The 17,281-nt window shown below is 35.7% G+C and overlaps 1 protein-coding gene across 1 annotated transcript; it reads right to left on the reverse strand.

Moving 5' to 3' along the window:
• Positions 1–556: 556 nt before the first annotated feature.
• On the reverse strand, positions 557–15,745 carry LOC113050273 (ras-related protein Rab-22A). The gene is made up of 7 exons (XM_026213082.1): positions 15,406–15,745; positions 11,048–11,127; positions 9,754–9,835; positions 6,535–6,606; positions 5,936–6,042; positions 4,560–4,669; positions 557–4,133 (listed from the first exon to the last, which is right to left on the reverse strand). The coding sequence occupies exons 1-7, from the start codon at positions 15,439–15,441 to the stop codon at positions 4,030–4,032; spliced, it is 591 nt and encodes a 196-aa protein (XP_026068867.1). The 5' UTR covers positions 15,442–15,745; the 3' UTR covers positions 557–4,029.
• Between the last annotated feature and the right edge of the window lie 1,536 nt (positions 15,746–17,281).

The raw sequence follows: 17,281 nt of genomic DNA on the forward strand, positions 1-17,281 counted from the left end.
ATACATATATAAGCATAAACATAATAGTAATAATAATAAGAGACATGGGGTATTTGTAAAAATAATTTGTCACTTCAAAAAAGTTTAAAGGTAACTAAAAATAGTGAAATATTTAAAAGAATTCATGTTATTTGTGAACTACCCCCAAAAAGTTGGACTTGTATGTAGATTTGAGAATGATTATAGACTTTGCTTAATCAAGAAATGCTTAATCATAATCGGTCGTATTCATAAAACACTAAATTGAAAATCTGTTCCTCAAAAGCAGTGAAGTAATCCAATGGAATATCTGGCAATCTAAGAATTGACATGACTGACATAATCCTCAGACAAGTTTCTAGATCACATTGTTACATGTAGTTGAATTTAAGTGAGTTAATTTATGCTCAGCTTGACAGTTGAACACTACTCTTAGAGGGACACTTTATTTTCCTCAGCACAATTAAAAGATCAGCAGGGACCCCCTGCCAAAGGAGACACATTCCACAAGTGTCATATTTATATATCTAGCCTATCGGCCAGATCCGGAGGAATTTCACCACTCCAAACAGCAGACAGACATTTTTTAATTTTATTTTTAACTAGAATAATTAGTAACTTGTCTCAGGCGAGATATAACCCAGTAAACCTCAATGTGCATGTCGATTACATAACATTAATAAAAATTAAAAACTGATGTTGTATACTTTTATTACTAATAAAGAGCTCAACATTTCCCTTTAGCACATTCACAAATGAACAAATAATATGTTATTTTCAAGCCTTCTTTGCATGACAAAATAACAAAAGAGAAAAGCTAAATTGCAAAAACACTTAACGATTAGTATATACTGAATTACAATGGTAAGTAGTGGTAAAGTAAGACATTTCCTGAAAGACTACATGTCAATTAATTTACACAATTCATCCAATGTGTGGTTATATACAAGGATGTAAAGTACATAAGCAGAATTTCACAACTTTCTTAGGGCCAGCCCAAGACTGTTGCAATTGTTCTTCAACCTAAACACCACTGCAAATCACACCAAACAGCATATTATACTGTCTGACTCAAGTGCAGCATGATGTTCCATTCAAAATCATTAATGCAAAGCCTGTGCTCCCTAGCAAGAGGACAAGCAATTCAGCAAGTCCTTTTCAATTGGCTAAGAAGAACTTCAACTGGACTAAATGAGACGTTTGGTCTAGCTGTGGATCACAGGCTTTGTACAAGACAAAAAAAAATGGTTACTCAACAACATTTAAAGCTAGTAATGCATTTCCTTACATTGTAATGACATTAGATTCGTTTCCTTCTCCAATTAGTTTGACATGACAGAAAACAAATAGAAAAAGTTTACGATTCTGGTTTTGAGTGAAAGACACTTTTACTTAGCGTTAAGGTAAATTACAGTCATTTGAAGAATCAATTTGAATGGTTTTCTCTGTGTAAGCATCAATAGTAATGGATTAGGACTGCAAATTTTCAAGTAATTTGAACTAGGGCAAAACACACATGGCAATTCTGAAAAAGCGTGATTTTTCCTTTAAGTATTGTCCCAAGTAATCCCTTTTTTCCATTTAACAAGCACTGCCTTCTAAAGGAAAATATTGTTGTGCTAAAACTCATGGATTAACTACAATTATTGTAATAAGTCTATAAATCTCTCTGGTATTAGTACTGACAGCACACATTTTGGAGGGAAAACGCATTATTATTGCACTTGTGAATTCTTGACAACATCATGGTGCATTGGCATTAATGCAAAAAAAAATTACAGGATAAAGGACGGGAAATGAAACTCAAGGCTTTGACAATGCCCATAATATTCATTCTGATTCACTAAACACATTCTATGACTCCTTTATAACAATATAAAGTGTCAAAACCATATGTAGTAATATTCGTGACAAACTTTTAAAGTACCATCATAAGACAAACTACAGAAGCCACATACTAACTTCTAAAAATGTCAGAGATGCTGTCACGTGTTATACTGATTTGCATGTAGATGAAACACATTTTAACCACATTTTATCCCTAAAACTTTGTCACTGTGGATATGCAGTTAAGGAATCATAACATATTTGTTCTATATTCACATATAAGACACAATTGTCAAAGATAGAGTTAAATGTTGGTTGAATAAGCCTCAATGTGAATTCTACATGATGTAAAGAAAAAGAGCCACTCAATCACATAATGGTCTTGAACGAATAGTGTGTACATTAATCCAAATCTTTTAAATGTAAGTTTCTCAGAAGACTTTTTCTGTCAAATTAAGTGCATTTCTTCATCAAAACTGACGTTAGAGCTTTTACTTGTTGTTCTTCAACATCTGAACCAAGTCTAGTTTCCACATATGCTTCTTTTTTTCTCCCTGTCCAGATAGTAAAAAAACATGTTGGATGTGCAGGCCAGCAAATAAAAAACAGCAGGGTTTTCGAAGAGATCAACTGCCAATTAACACAAATGGTTAAAATGCAATTTCAGAAAGTATTCGGGCATAATGTACACTTCACAAAGTCCTGGATTAAAGCCTAAATCGCACAACTTCATGAACAGAATTCCAGCATTTGGCACCTTCCCACTAACAATACATTTCTGATATGGAAAACATGTGAACAGTGGGAAAAGTTATCAAATCTAACACTTTGAACCTGCTATTCTTGTCAACGTTCTAGAAGGCTGGCCAACTTTATCTCAAAGTGTGAGGGCTGAACTTCTCTAACGCTACAATTTTACACTGTAAGTGGTAACAATGGTCAGACATTTACCAGCAAACATAAAAGTCCATTTTAAATGCTTGATAATACTAGAAAAGGCTGTAGATAAGAATGTGGCAACCCAGAATGTAGCTAATTGGAGCGAAGACTGTTACTTCTGTTATCTCCACTCGCAAACAGATTAAATACGCAGAAGATTTTGTTGAACTCACACATGCTGCCATCATCACCATCACTGACCTATTGAACTGCTACTACAAGATGCAACTCCTAATATGTCACAAAAAAGATTTGGCACATTCTTCATATTTTACTTATAAACTTATCTCAAGATAGGGCTGCTAGCTATGGCTCAGACAACTCTTGCTAACCAAAACAATCCCAGAGAAATTTCGATTTATACTTTTAGTACTACCACCGATTTTATTTTTTCATATATAAAATATAGGAAAGACAGAAGTGCCTCATGTCTGGTCCTGAGCAACAAATAACAAACATAGCTTAATATTTATAATAGTAAATTTGTGTTTGGGTCAATCTCACAAAAACACGACTTTTTTCATTTTTACATTATTTCAGAACAATTAAGCACTTTTACATACTGTATTTATGGGTAATGTAATGTAATGTAATGTAATACAGCAACATTAATTACTGTTTTATGGTAAAAAAATATTGTAATTTTAAAAACTATCGTAATAGCCCTAAGAATGGACTTGACCTTTACTTTATGCGAAATATAATTTCACTTTTTTTCACTTGATTTGACCCAAATAAGACATGAATATGACAGCTTTCATGAGATTCACCCATTCATATTTTTTATAATTGTTTTTTTATCATATACATCAAAAATGTGCAAAAATAGTGAAACAAGAAAGCTGTGTTGCTTGCATTTGGAGTGCTGAAAATCTTAAAATGTACAGATGGACAGACAACGGCTTCACTCGGAAACTTCACAGAGGTTTTTGCACAGAGATTAGAATGACCGAGAGAGAAAGAGAGCAGGACAGGACAGTATCTGATCTGTTAAACAGGTGTTTTCTTTGCTGTCTGATTCTAGCTAGTGATCTAGAACAGAAATGGATCCCCAAAGACATTTGAACGGGGCTGAAGAACAGAAGGTACAACGACTGTATATGGGGACAATTTCATCTTTTCTCAAGGAAGTGCAAAGGGATTCAAACTATACATCTAATTTTTAATCTTTTTTGGGCTCCAAAAGGAAGTTACGTAACTCCCCCTATGACATCACATTCTTCATCTGCTATTATCCTTGGTTATTAATTGAAGATAAAACAAGGATCTGGCCAAATTGTTGTGTCAACAGCAACTGCGTTCCCTGGTCGACTCTGATGGTTGGCGACGAAGTTTGAAGCCCTTGACTGCAGACCCGCCATCCGTGTCTAAAACTGGGATCCTTTGACCTGTAAACAAAATCAAATATAAATTATTATGAGCAATAAAAAACATACATGGAAAAAAAATGCTAAATACATTTGCCGTTTCTGTGCCAGCACAAAAGTGACAAGCATGGTGTCATGCAGTCACAGATTCCTCATTGGAGCGACTGCCAAGCTCCATGGTAAAAGATCTGTATCCACTGTAACCCATCCACTGCCCTGGGTCCAAGGGGCGAGAACAAGTATCCAACGAAGCACTATTCTCCCCACCATGCATTCATTATCATTTTAATAATAGATGATGTTCCAACAAACTGCATTTATTAAAACTAAACCGACTTCAAGGGACAACAACATTTAAACTCAAAGGCTCTAAATGAGTGATTCTAGATGTCATATGAAATATGACAATGAAATAACACACTGATGACTAGTTAGGATTTTACTCACTTATCTGAATGAAGACCTCATTGATGTTAATGGCATTTTTGGCACTGGTTTCAACAAATATGGCATGAATGGAATCAGCATAGTCCTTGGCGTCCTTCTCTGACACCTCTCTGGAGAACAAGAGGACAAAGCAGCAGAGCACTAATAAGCAATCAGATTCATTCATGGACAAGTTTAAAACTCTCAAATAGAGTGGCATGTTATTGTTATTCTGGATATTTGGAACTACAAGGATTTAAACTGATAGCCAGCATGTGTGGGAGATTATCTGAGTGGGCTGAACCTTGTGAAACTCATGTATTCTTTTGTGACAGTGGTGTATAACTAGCACACAACAGCATGTTGGTGGGAAACCATTGTGTGCTGGTGCTCTTTGCACCTGTCACCTGATCACAGGTGCTGATCAGATTGCACCTGTGCTACACGTATCATCAGGACGGTCACACTGACAAAACAGATCTATTTTCCATTGACACTTCGCCCTCTCTGGGATCAACTGGCCAGCTGGTGATGTTTTTTTTTCCCCAATTAACTAGATGTTTAAAATGTTGTGGTTTGTGAAAACGTCCCTGCCACCTAGGGTGTTGTGGGTGGTTGCCAGGGCAAGACTTGAGTAACTAGGGTGTTGCTATTCGATTGGTAGGGTGTTCTGAATGGTTGTCTGCAAGGCTTAAATATATCTGGGGTCCTTCAATCCAAGTTTATGGGATTTGTGCCCCCCAAAAAGTTTTTACTTAATATAATTTTAAATAGTATTACATTTCTAAGTTGGTTTAATGTTATCAGTAACTGTATTTCCATGATGACAGATTTTTTACATCTGTAGCAAACCTCTTAAGATAGGAAAACCTGTAAAGAAACGTTTAAAAGTGAAGTAAATGATGGCTGTGGATCACTGAGAACAGCACCAGTTGTGCCAGAAAACGGAATATCTAAGGTTTATGTGCCAGACAGAACAATTGCAAGAATTTTCCTTGATATTTATTGCCTGAATGACTTGCGGTGCATACGCAAGTCTTGGTCTTTATGGTTTCAAAATTTAAAATACAACCGCACTGACAGCCGACTAACTCTGCCAAAGAATGCAATGGTGAACCAAGACATATCATTGGGCTTGTGGGAAGAGTGTAGCAATTGAAAGTGGAAAGATAGATTACAGACCGCTTAAAAGTGGATTTCTTTTCATCGCAAGTTATGCTTCTGGTAACGGTATGTGTGTGAGCTTGTTTTCAATGAGTCGGGACAAGTTGACAGCAAATATGCAGGTCTTTTCCCGATGTCAAATTGAGTTGACAGTCACTGCGGGTGCATCCCTTCGAGCTGAACAGAGATGACAGGAGGTAGAGTCTTTTGTGGTAAGGAATGGTGGAATTCACCTGGAATCGGAGAGATCGCATTTGTTGCCAGCGATAGCCACCACTATGTTGGGTGGTCCATGCTGGCGGAGCTCCTTCACCCAGTTCTTCAACGTCTGGAAAGATTCCTTGGTGAAACACAAAGAGATTTTTAAGACAAGCAATGCTGTTACATCAGAAGACTTTGAGGTCATTATCTACTGATGCCTCATGTTGCACGGAACCTGCGTGATAACATTTCTTCCATTGAACACAAAAGGAGTTAACTAGCAGACTGTCCAAGCTGCTCTTTTCCATTACTTTTCCAACATTAATGCTAACTAGGGGCTGTCAAGCTCCAAAAAAACACCATAAAAGTAGTCGTATGACTTGTGCATGTTATATCAAGTTTTCTAAAGCCATATGATAGCTTTGTGTGAGGACTGACATTTAACCCACTATTCACTGAAAGTCTTACCTCAGCCAATAACTCCTTTAGAGTTCCATGGAAAACACAAGATCTCCAGCAACATGAAGTTGAGTAGATGATGACAGAACTTTCATTTTTGGTTGAACTATCCCTTTAATAGATATACCAGCAGAAAGATTTGTGTAGTAATAATGAAGAAATATTTCAGTACCTCTTTAGTGATGTCATACACAATGATAGCCGCAGCAGAGCCTCTGTAGTACATGGGAGCCAGGGCACGAAACTAAGAGTGAAACAGATAACATGCAGATGTGAGAAAGAAAAAAAAAACATCCCAACATTCTCTTCTTAGAGGCCGAGTGGGTGATTTCAACCCGTGTATGCTTATTATCAGAGCTTTGAAAGAATTTGTTCGCTTTGGCAGAGGTCTCCTTCAGGTTTCATGCCGAATTAAATGGACAACTGAAACACAAATAAACGAGTGTTATTCCTACTTGTTCCGTTCAAACAGAACTTTAGGCGGCGGTTGGGGAAAACCACGGTGAAAAACCCTAGACGTGAGCCACTGTTAAAACCTAAAGGAGAATTGTGTTTAAGACGGCCAGGCCAAGGAGGCTTGAGTTGAGGAACTGCACAGAAAGGCATATCAACACATATGGGAGCCATCAGGGGAAAGATGAGCGCCATGTTTCTAAAGAAGTTAGCGTTTAATCATTATAAAATGACGTAGTTGGGTTGTTCGACCCGGTCATCAAAAATAGACAAAAAAAACTCTGATTAATAAAAACAAGCTGGATCCAGTATGTCATTCTGTCAAAAAAAAAAAAAAGAGCTAAAAGAGGGGAAAAGTGCATTCGAAAGTGAATGATTAAGAGAGAGACAGGGTTGACATGGCAAGAAACCCTGGAAGGTTTTTATTTATTTTTTACATACTTTAAGTTTAGGTGTGAGATAGCCTGAGAAATAGTCTTAAAATCAAATGCATACTCACATAATTTAGAATTGATTTGTTTTTGTTAAATTTACAGTTTGGGCAAGTTATTGAGATCTTTCAAATTTACAGATAAGTTGTAAACTGGTATTTGTGTATTCATTAACAGAATGTTTTATGAATGGCTAGATTTCATCAGTATGAAATATGCTTAAACATACTTAATTTACAAACAATATCCAAAACCAATTGGAACCTAAACCTGTATTTCTTGGTTTTGCTGATCAATGCATCAGTACTATGTGAGATCACTTAAGATAAATATTTATTATTATCTGTTCTACAGATTCATTTGACATCATGCAAAGTTTATTATTTCATTCATGAAAACGCTGTGTAAATCCAATATAAATTGGAATTAAGTTAAGAAAACAGGTCAGAGCTCTACTTAATCCATCTTTTTCATCATTTAAATGAATAAATCACATTTGACTGACATGGTTTCTCACATTAATAGCTATTTTTGGCAAAGTTCACTGCACAAGGAAGAGCTAAATGCTTCAGTTTAGATTTTGATTAAAATTGCAGGATGTCTCCTCAGACATTACCCAGGATTCCAAATTGTGTGGTCCTTCTCCAACTCTACTCCTGCAATTTCTCTCATCCAATTCTTCAAATTTCTCTTGCCATCAAGTCGATTCGTCAGTTTTAAAGACCTCATGAAATCGCAATATTTCTTTCTGCATATTTTCTTTATATATATATATATATATATATATATATATATAAAATAAATTTTTGAAAAAAGTTTTTAGAAAAGATTCTCATTTGTTCCCTCCTATGCTCATCAAGGTTGTGTTTATTTGATCAAATTTGCTAAATATTGTAAATGCCTGTTTCCTATTTCAATATATTTTTAAATGTCATTTACTTCTGTAATATTAAAGCTGAATTTTCAGCATCATTACTTCAGTCTTAAGTGTCACATGATCCTTCAAAATCATACTAATATGCTGATTTGCTGCTCAAAAAAATTCTTGATTTCTTGTTATCATTGTTGAAAACAGCTCAGCTCCATGAATTTTCCCCATGATTCTTTGATGAACAGAAAGTTCAATAAACAGCATTAATCAGATTTTTTTTTTTTTTTTTGCAACAATGTAAAGTCTTTTCTGTCACTTTTGATGAATCTGAAGCACCCACAAAGCCACTAAAGTAGAAAACAAAGAGCACAAAACAAGCCATGCTTCCACAATGCTGTTCTAAAAAGCAACGTGACAGATAATTGTCTAATCAAGAGCTTGACAGCCAGTGAAAAGCCTGATCACAACTCCCACTGGAGTACAGGAATCGGTCTTCTCTTCACAAAATCACAACAGAGCTTGAAGTTAAAAAGAAAGAAGAAAGACACCAAGAGGGAGGAAGAGGGAGGAAGAGAGAGAGAGATTCTGGCTTTGATTGTTCTTCTGTAACAGCTATCTCTTATATGGCTTGGCATTTCATCCCATCAGGGTCTGGAGCATCCAGAACAAAGCAAAGCAAAGAAAACCTGACCTCTTTAACCACTCAAAGGCCACGATGAAGAACTTGCACCGTATTTACCGATGGGAATAAATCAAAGTGCTAAACAGGACCAGATGAGGGTAAAGAGACGGAATAAGTCTGACTTTCTCATATTCTTTCATATGGAGAAGGATTCAAACATTAAAGACCATTACTTCTATTTAGCATTTTTCTAATTTAATCATATATATATATATATATATATATATATATATATATATATATATATATATATATATATCACCATCAAAACACTTTAAGTGCACATTTTGAACATAAGGCTTTTGTTCAAAGGATTTAACATGTCAAACCACACAAATGTGTTACATTTTTATTATGAACTTTTTCTGTGTTTTAAATTCATCACAATCCAAAAACTTGTTTCTGTTTTCCTGGTTTACATGTGTGTGTTTGTGTATATATATATATATATATATATATATATATATATATATATATATATAAATAGGCCCAGATTGTCAATATAGTTGCATAAAAAGAGAGAAGCAATTCCTTGACGGCTGGTATGATACTATTTTTTTTTTCTAGCAGCTTGTGTGGGCCACTTGGCATCCTAGATTTAGTATCACATAACATCCCAGATCATATTGCAAACAGCCTCAAGATTGCCGTCAAATCTTGAGCGGTGATAAACATCTCCCCCCTACACTTCAGCTGTCTTGCCTAACTTACGGTGTATTAAGAGAGAAGAGTGTAAAGATATAGAGCATACAGAAGAAACCCCCTTCCAATAACATTAACCCCTCTCTCCCTGAAGTACTTGTGTGCAAACAAGACAAGTGCATGCAATACTGCCCCCGTCTGAATTATGAAGGCACTGCAAAAACAGAAGTGAAACAGAGTAAACACTGTATTTAATGGCTGTCAGCTTGTGTATGTGTCACCCCAGTGTGTGTAGTGATTGTTACTGTTTACCCTTTCTTGTCCTGCTGTGTCCCAGATGAGGAATTTGTGAAGCTCATTGTGGTACTGCACAGTCTTTGTCATAAACGATGCTCTGAAAATAAAATTGGCATGATCAGTAACATTAATCATACAAATACAAAGATCTGCATGGAATCTGAGACATCTGCAGATCTTGTTTATTAAATGATCAAATTTTATTAAATTTTACAATGCATTCAGCTGCCAGTAAGACTCTCAGCTTTGTTTTTTTATATTTTTTACCATATTTAAATCCAGACTAACCCCCACCGCACCCACAATCTTAGAAATAATTGAGAAAAGTGTGTAGATGTCATGTGGACACTTATAGCCATCTTTACAAGGTTTACAAGTGTTTTGTCAGGTGCAAATGCACACAAAACAAACACAAGACATGCAAGGCTACATAATAAGTCTTGCGTTCTTTACATTTGTTGTTTTGCCCATGCAAGCTTGAAAACCAGGTTTTTTGTTATGTACTGAATGTGGTGGTGAATTATTACGAGAATGAATTTTTTAGCAAAAGTGTGTTCATGGAGTCAGAGTGGTTAAATAGCAGATGCATAATTTACAGCTATTATTGCAAATTGAAAACCTAATTAATTGATTTAAAAAAAAAATCCAGCAAACAAAGTTTTAATGAAAAGAAAAAAATATTTTTGAAAAGTATTTTAAATGTTAGTTATTTTAACATTTAATTAAAAAATGTATTTTTAGCAATATTATCATCTTTTGTTGGCCAGCAGTGCACAAATCTAAATGACTGGCCTGACTGGGACAGCAGAAAAGACTTTCTGACAATGTGTGTCAATTGAATTCAGCCTTATGTAACTCAACTAAAAGAGGTCACAAGTTTAAATCTTTAACAGACTGTGAAGAAACATGTATTATCTAATCAATGCTATATATTAAATCACTTAAAGCAATGTGAATCTGTATTACATTCAGACTTCCCAGCACCAACAGTGCAGCTACTGTAACTAGTTCAAGATGCTGATTTACAGATTTTGTTTTCTTAAGATACTGAATCATCATCATTATTATTAAAACAAATAATCCTTCAAGTAGTTTTTTTTTTCCGATACAGTGCTTGTTGACACTAATCACAAAATTTCAACACACCAAGTATCAGTTTTGTTTGTTTGAAACAGCTTCCAGTTCACTCCATGTCACCGCCTGCTGTGTTTGCTATGAAGCAATCCTTTAAAACGTGCATAAGAAATAAGAAAAGCCTGCAGCATAGTCTGCTTGACCTCATGGTGAGTGTGTTTTGCAGTAAGCTTACCCAATTGTGGGATTAATATTGGGATCAAAACTATCCTCCACAAACCTCCACACGATACTTGACTTTCCAACCCCTGTATCCTAGGACAAAAGATGAAAAACAGTAACTAAACACAGCAACTAATATATCTTTATATTAGTTATATTACATTACATACATATACATATATATATATATATATATATATATATATATACAGTTGCAATCAAAATTATTCAACCCCCTTGACCTGCAAGAAATTTTGCTGCGGAGAACAACATTTTATGAAATAAATTCAACAAAGGCATCATTAAAATATAAGAGAAAGTTTGTTAAGACACTTTTGAGTGATTCTGAGGATGGAACATTGATGAATCATGATAAAATTAAATTGGCCCTAAATATTTATGTTCAAAATTATTCAACCCTCTTTGTGCAGAATCTTTTATTCTTTAAAATCACCAATAAACGCTGTCTTTAAGTGTTTAGAAGCTTCTGTCACCACTCTACTACAGTCTTGACCCATTCCTCGCATGAAAAAGATTCCAGATTAGGGATGTCAAATTTCGATTATTTCCATGATCGATCGTCGTTTAAATTAACGATCAATTAATCGATTAATCGTTAACCATAATACTGCAAAATGCGTCTATTACAGGCACGCAGTCAGCGGTATGACAGGATGTGCAAAAGCCACACACACACACAAAACGCTTTCTCACTTGAATTAAAGAGGTTTTAATCTGAATAAAATGCTAGTAGCAGGATTATACAATGAATAGATGCGATTATGATCATTTGATAAAATGAAGAGATTGCGCCATACTTTTGAGGTCATTTTACTTTGTTGACAGTTTCCAATCCCGCACGGAGAACGCTGAACGCGCATCTTTAAATGGTTTTGTGGTGCTCGTTGTTGTATTTTAAAGCACAATTGCAATGTTTTCAACTGACATTATTGTATAAAATTATCCGAAATGTGGAGCGCGTGTGACTGCGCTGCACATTAAGTGAACTACATCGGCGCTGCTGCACCAAAACACAGTTGCTCACATTAATTTGATCCTGCTGGATTCGGTCCTAGAAAATGTCAGATTTTTAAAAATCCGGCATACAGCGCATTAGATCGTGACAGTGCATGCGTGCAGATGAGGATGATCGAGCGCAGCTTTGGCTAGATTTATTTGGAGGTTATTGCTCATGTCTCATTCGGCACAAATCGAAATGTTTCCATATTCGCAATGTATTTGAATGTTAAACTATTATTTATAATGTAAACTAGGCTTGTACTTAACACGCATTCGCATATCGACGGAAAAGATGATCCTCTTCATATGAGCAAAAACGCGCCCACACTTCTGTTTTAAATCCGTTAATCTTAATTAGCCTATTTAAGTCGGATATATTTCGACTTAATATTTTATATTTTTATTTATATTTATATTTTTATTTTGGGCCTATTACTTAGTAGGCTATAAATTTTCCTTAAAGCATCCCATTTTGTCCCAGGGCTTAGAACCTGTGCCCTAGTCAGGTCCATGCAGAAACTTGTGAACGATGCTCGGCGTCACCGTTTAGTGACAGCAGTGAATGCTCCAGGAATGTGTCGGTCACAGCGCCTATTAATCGCGGTTTTGAATCCAGCAATTATTTATTTAGAAATGATAAGATCTGATTATGACAAGTGTGGTATAAAAGCTTTGTTTATTAGAGGAATAATAGGTTAACTGGAAAATGTTAGATAGCGACCATGCTTTTGGACCCCATAGTCTTCATTTACGCGGCTTTGTTCTGGTTTGCCGGTTGGTCACGAATTTCCACAAATTCAGTATATTTAGGCATTGTTTCTTTTCCTAAATCTCCATAGTCTAACCCTCTAATTTCCCAGGTTTATTTTATTATCTTTCGCTTTTAATAACTGTTTTCGCATCTCTTACTGTGGTAAACATGGGAAGGGAAATTAAAGATTTCATGAATTAAGAATTCGTTCGATTTATTAATTTGTTCCCTTATTTCACTTAAATCATGGGTTATTTAGGGAACAAAATTAATGAAACATGGACAATTGCCACATTAATAATTCGTAGGAATGAATTAACAAGTTGTAGGAATGAATAGACTACCTGTCCTGTCACTGTGTCCCGCAGCCCTGCAAAGCGCACGATATAAAACAGTTATCTGATGAAATGATTAGTAACTACATTTCTATTGCATTTAATGTTGAAGAACTTTTATGTTGTTTCTATTTTAATGTACTTTAAAGTTTAAATCACATTAAAAGCTTAATTTGTACATTGTGAATGAATGATGATGCTTTTATATATCGTCACCGTAACTCACAGCCGCTCGCACGTGTTGAGTGCGCATGAGCCGCACGCAGCCCAACATTGAATCGGTTAACCGACCATCGATAGCCTTAATCGATTGCATCTCTTATCGACAATTAATCGATCATCTATTAATCGTTGACATCCCTATTCCAGATCACTGAAAATCTTTGGTTTTCACATTGACACTGCTTTCTTCAAATTCAACCAGATATTTGAAATTAGAATTAAGCCTGGAGACTGAACAGGTCACTCAAGTACATTCTATGACTGATCCCTGATCCAAGCAGAAGTGGATTTGGATGTGTACTTTGGAATGACTGTCCTGCAGGAAAGCTTCAGTCTTTGCACCAAAGGCATCACAATTCTTGACAAAATGGCCTGATACTTTAAAGAATCCATGATGTTATTCATACAGTCATGATTTCCACTTCCTTCAACAGTAAAGAAACCCCATAACAGGACTGATCCACCTCCAAGTTTGAGGATGGAGATGGTATTCTTCTGCTTATGAGCTTTGCCTTTTTTGCAGCAGACATACCGCTGATCCATGGGTCCAAAAAGTTCCAGTTTGGTCACATCACTCCATAAAACATTCCTCCAGAGCTCCACAGGTCTACACAAATGAATTTTATCAAGTTCAAGTTGTCCTTTGTTCTTCTTGATCAAGAGTGGTATTCTACAATATGTCTCATCATGAGGGCCATACTTGTCTCGTGTTCTTCTTACACACTGCATTGAAATGGTTTTCCTCCTTTCATCGGGTCATCTTGCAAGTCTTTGGCTGTACATTGCAGATTTTTCACAGTTACTCTGATTAAACATTTTATGATATTGTGCTTTTTCTTCAACAGCCTCAAAGGTTTTCTGTTAAGACACACTTTAAGTTTAGGAATAACGCTGAGAGCTGTGTCTCTAAGAACTTTCAATGTCTTGGAAATCTTCATACAGCCTTAGCCTTTCTAAAATAATACAATATTTATTCTCTTTATCTTTTGTGAGAGCTCTGTTTACATTTTTGCTACTCAACTTAAGCACATGCATGGGATAACTGTATGTGTAACAGCTCAAGCTAATTCTTTTTTTAATAGAGTTTCTAAAGGCTTAATTGTGTTTTGAGACTGTTTTATTCCCCACCATGCAAATAAGTGATTTAAAAACAGCAATGTTGAATAGGGGTTGAATAATTATGACATGGCAGTATTATTAAATCTTATAACTCAAAAATATTACATTATATATTGACAATATCACTTTTAATATGCCAGTGAACTGTTATAGATGCAATTTTTATTTTATCCTGGATCTTCAGAAAAGCTTGTATTTTGTAAAGTACTGCAGTCTCTGAGGGGTTGAATAATTTTGAATGCAACTGTATATATACATACACATACACACACACACACACACACACACACACACACACACACACACACACACACACATATATATATATATATATATATATATATGTGTGTGTGTGTGTGTGTGTGTGTGTTTGCATCTATCGCTCTTTCTATATATATATTTTTCTTTTTTTAATTGAACATAGATTTTATAGTTTATCTTATATATTAATTTAAAATGAACATATTTGTGTTTTGACAAAAGTTTTAATATATAAAGTCAAAACTGTTATGTATAATCAATTTATCAATATAATTTTAAAAAGGGCTTAGCAGGACTAACCATTGACAGACTGCAAAGCTAAAAGCACAGATTGATCACCAATACATGAGTAAATGCAGATTATAGTGAAAACTTGTGCCCTATGAAATGCATCTGCTGAACAAATGTAACTTCTCAAACTCTCAAGACATTTATCATCCACTAATGAATCGGTGGTTAAATACGTCACCAGACCAGAAATATTACTGTAACGATTAAGAGGTCATCAAAGTTCGCAGAATAAGTCAAACCAATGCCACACTTTATTGCAAGTCATAGTATGCAATAACACTTATGACAGTGCATAAAAATAGTGATAAAACATTAAATATGTAATAAAACTGCAATCAACGTCAAAAAATAAACATCGAATAGAAATCTTACCCCAAGAAGGCATACTTTCAACTCTCTTAGCGACATGTTGACCTCCAAACTAATGAAAACTTCCCAATCATTCCACACTGTTTCATAAAGCTGATCACAGCAACTATTTGTATTTGGCGTAAGCTAAAAAGCAACACACGCAGTCTCTCTCGAATCACTAGTGTTAGATAGCCACTGCTTTAGGACGGCATAAGAACCTGATGGGAAATACTGACATAACACGTACAGCTTATTATAGTATAAAGACTTAGATTAGTTATATTAATGATCGATTAGTTGCTATATTAGCTGTTCGTTGATCGCCATCTTGAACTCCAGCTGATGGTTCTAGTTATGGGAAGTCATTCACGCGAATCGGTTCTTTCGAACAGTTCGTTTCATTGAACCGTTCAAAAACTGTTTGAGCGAAGTAATTACGTCATCTCGTGGTTGCTAGCCTCCCAGCATACAACAACAAACTGGGCATAAGGCACATACGGCTGTTAATACATATTTATATTATGTTTTATTATTATCAATAGTGTATGTTGCTGTAATTTCATGTATTCCAGGTTATGATAATAGATGACTGAGTTTCCAGAGCACTTTAGCAACTTTACAGATCAAAATATTTCAGGTGAATATATATATATATGCAGGTGCTGGTCATATGATTCGAATATCATCAAAAACTTTATTTATTTCACTAATTCCATTCAAAAAGTGAAACTTGTATATTATATTCATTCATTACACACAGACTGGTATATTTCAAATGCTTAATTCTTTTAATTTTGATGATTATAACTGAGAACTAAGGAAAATTAGAATAGTATAACTTAAGACCAGTACAAAGAAAGGATTTTTAGAAATCTTGGCCAACTAAAAAGTATAAAAATGAAAAGTATGAGCATGTACAGCACTCAAAACTTAGTTGGGGCTCCTTTTGCCTGAATTACTGCAGCAATGCGGCGTGGCATGGAGTCGATCAGTCTGTGGCACTGCTCAGGTGTTATGAAAGCCCAGGTTGCTCTGATAGTGGCCTTCAGCTCTTCTGCATTGTTGGGTCTGAGACCAGGGATTCCAGGGTCCTTAAACCAGGGACTGGTAGCTTTTGCACTGTTTGCAGGTGCCAAGTTCTGTTGGAAAATGAAATCTGCATCTCCATAAAGTCGGTCAGCAGAAGTAAGCATGAAGTGCTCTAAAACTTCCTGTTACACGGCTGCATTGACCTTGAACCTCAGAAAACACAGTGGACCAACACCAGCAGATGACATGGCACCACAAACCATCACTGACTGTGGAAACTTTACACTGGACCTCAAGCAACATGCATTGTGTGCCTCTCCTCTCTTTCTCCAGACTCTGGGAACCTGACTTCCAAAGAAAATGCAAAATTTACTTTCATCAGAGAACATAACTTTGGACCACTCACAGCAGTCCAGTCCTTTCTGAAGCAAAAAGCTTCTTACGCTGTCTGTTGTTCAAGAGTGGCTTGACACAAGGAAGGCGACAGCTAAAACCCATGTCTTGCATATGTTTGTGCGTAGTGGTTCTTGAAGCACTGACTCCAGCTGCAGTCCACTCTTTGTGAATCTCCCCCACATTTTTTAATGGGTTTTGCTTCACAATCCTCTCCAGTTTGCGGTCATCCCTATTATTTGTACACTTTTTTTTTTTTTTTACCACATCTTTTCTTTCCCTTTACGCTCTATTAATGTGCTTGGACACCTAGCTCTGCAGGCCCTTTTGTGTCTTGTCCTCCTTGTCCAAGGTATCAATGGTTGTCTTTTGGACAACTGTCAATTCAGCAGTCTTACCCATGATTGTGTAGCCTACAGAACTAGACTGAGAGACCATTTAAAGGCTTTGCAGGTGTTTTTAGTTAATTAGCTGA

This window comes from Carassius auratus, chromosome 31 (genome assembly GCF_003368295.1).
Source record: "Carassius auratus strain Wakin chromosome 31, ASM336829v1, whole genome shotgun sequence".
Classification (NCBI taxonomy): Eukaryota; Metazoa; Chordata; class Actinopteri; order Cypriniformes; family Cyprinidae; genus Carassius; species Carassius auratus.

Bases quoted from the DNA above. Each gene is read 5' to 3' on its own strand.
- LOC113050273 (XM_026213082.1), bottom strand. From the start codon at position 15,441: ATGTCGCTAAGAGAGTTGAAAGTATGCCTTCTTGGG. The intron at 4,670-5,935 runs GTGAATTCCACC...CTTGTTCTCCAG, and splicing joins TGCGATCTCTCCGATTCCAG to AGAGGTGTCAGAGAAGGACG. The intron at 4,134-4,559 runs GTGAGTAAAATC...TTTTGTTTACAG, and splicing joins TGAGGTCTTCATTCAGATAA to GTCAAAGGATCCCAGTTTTA.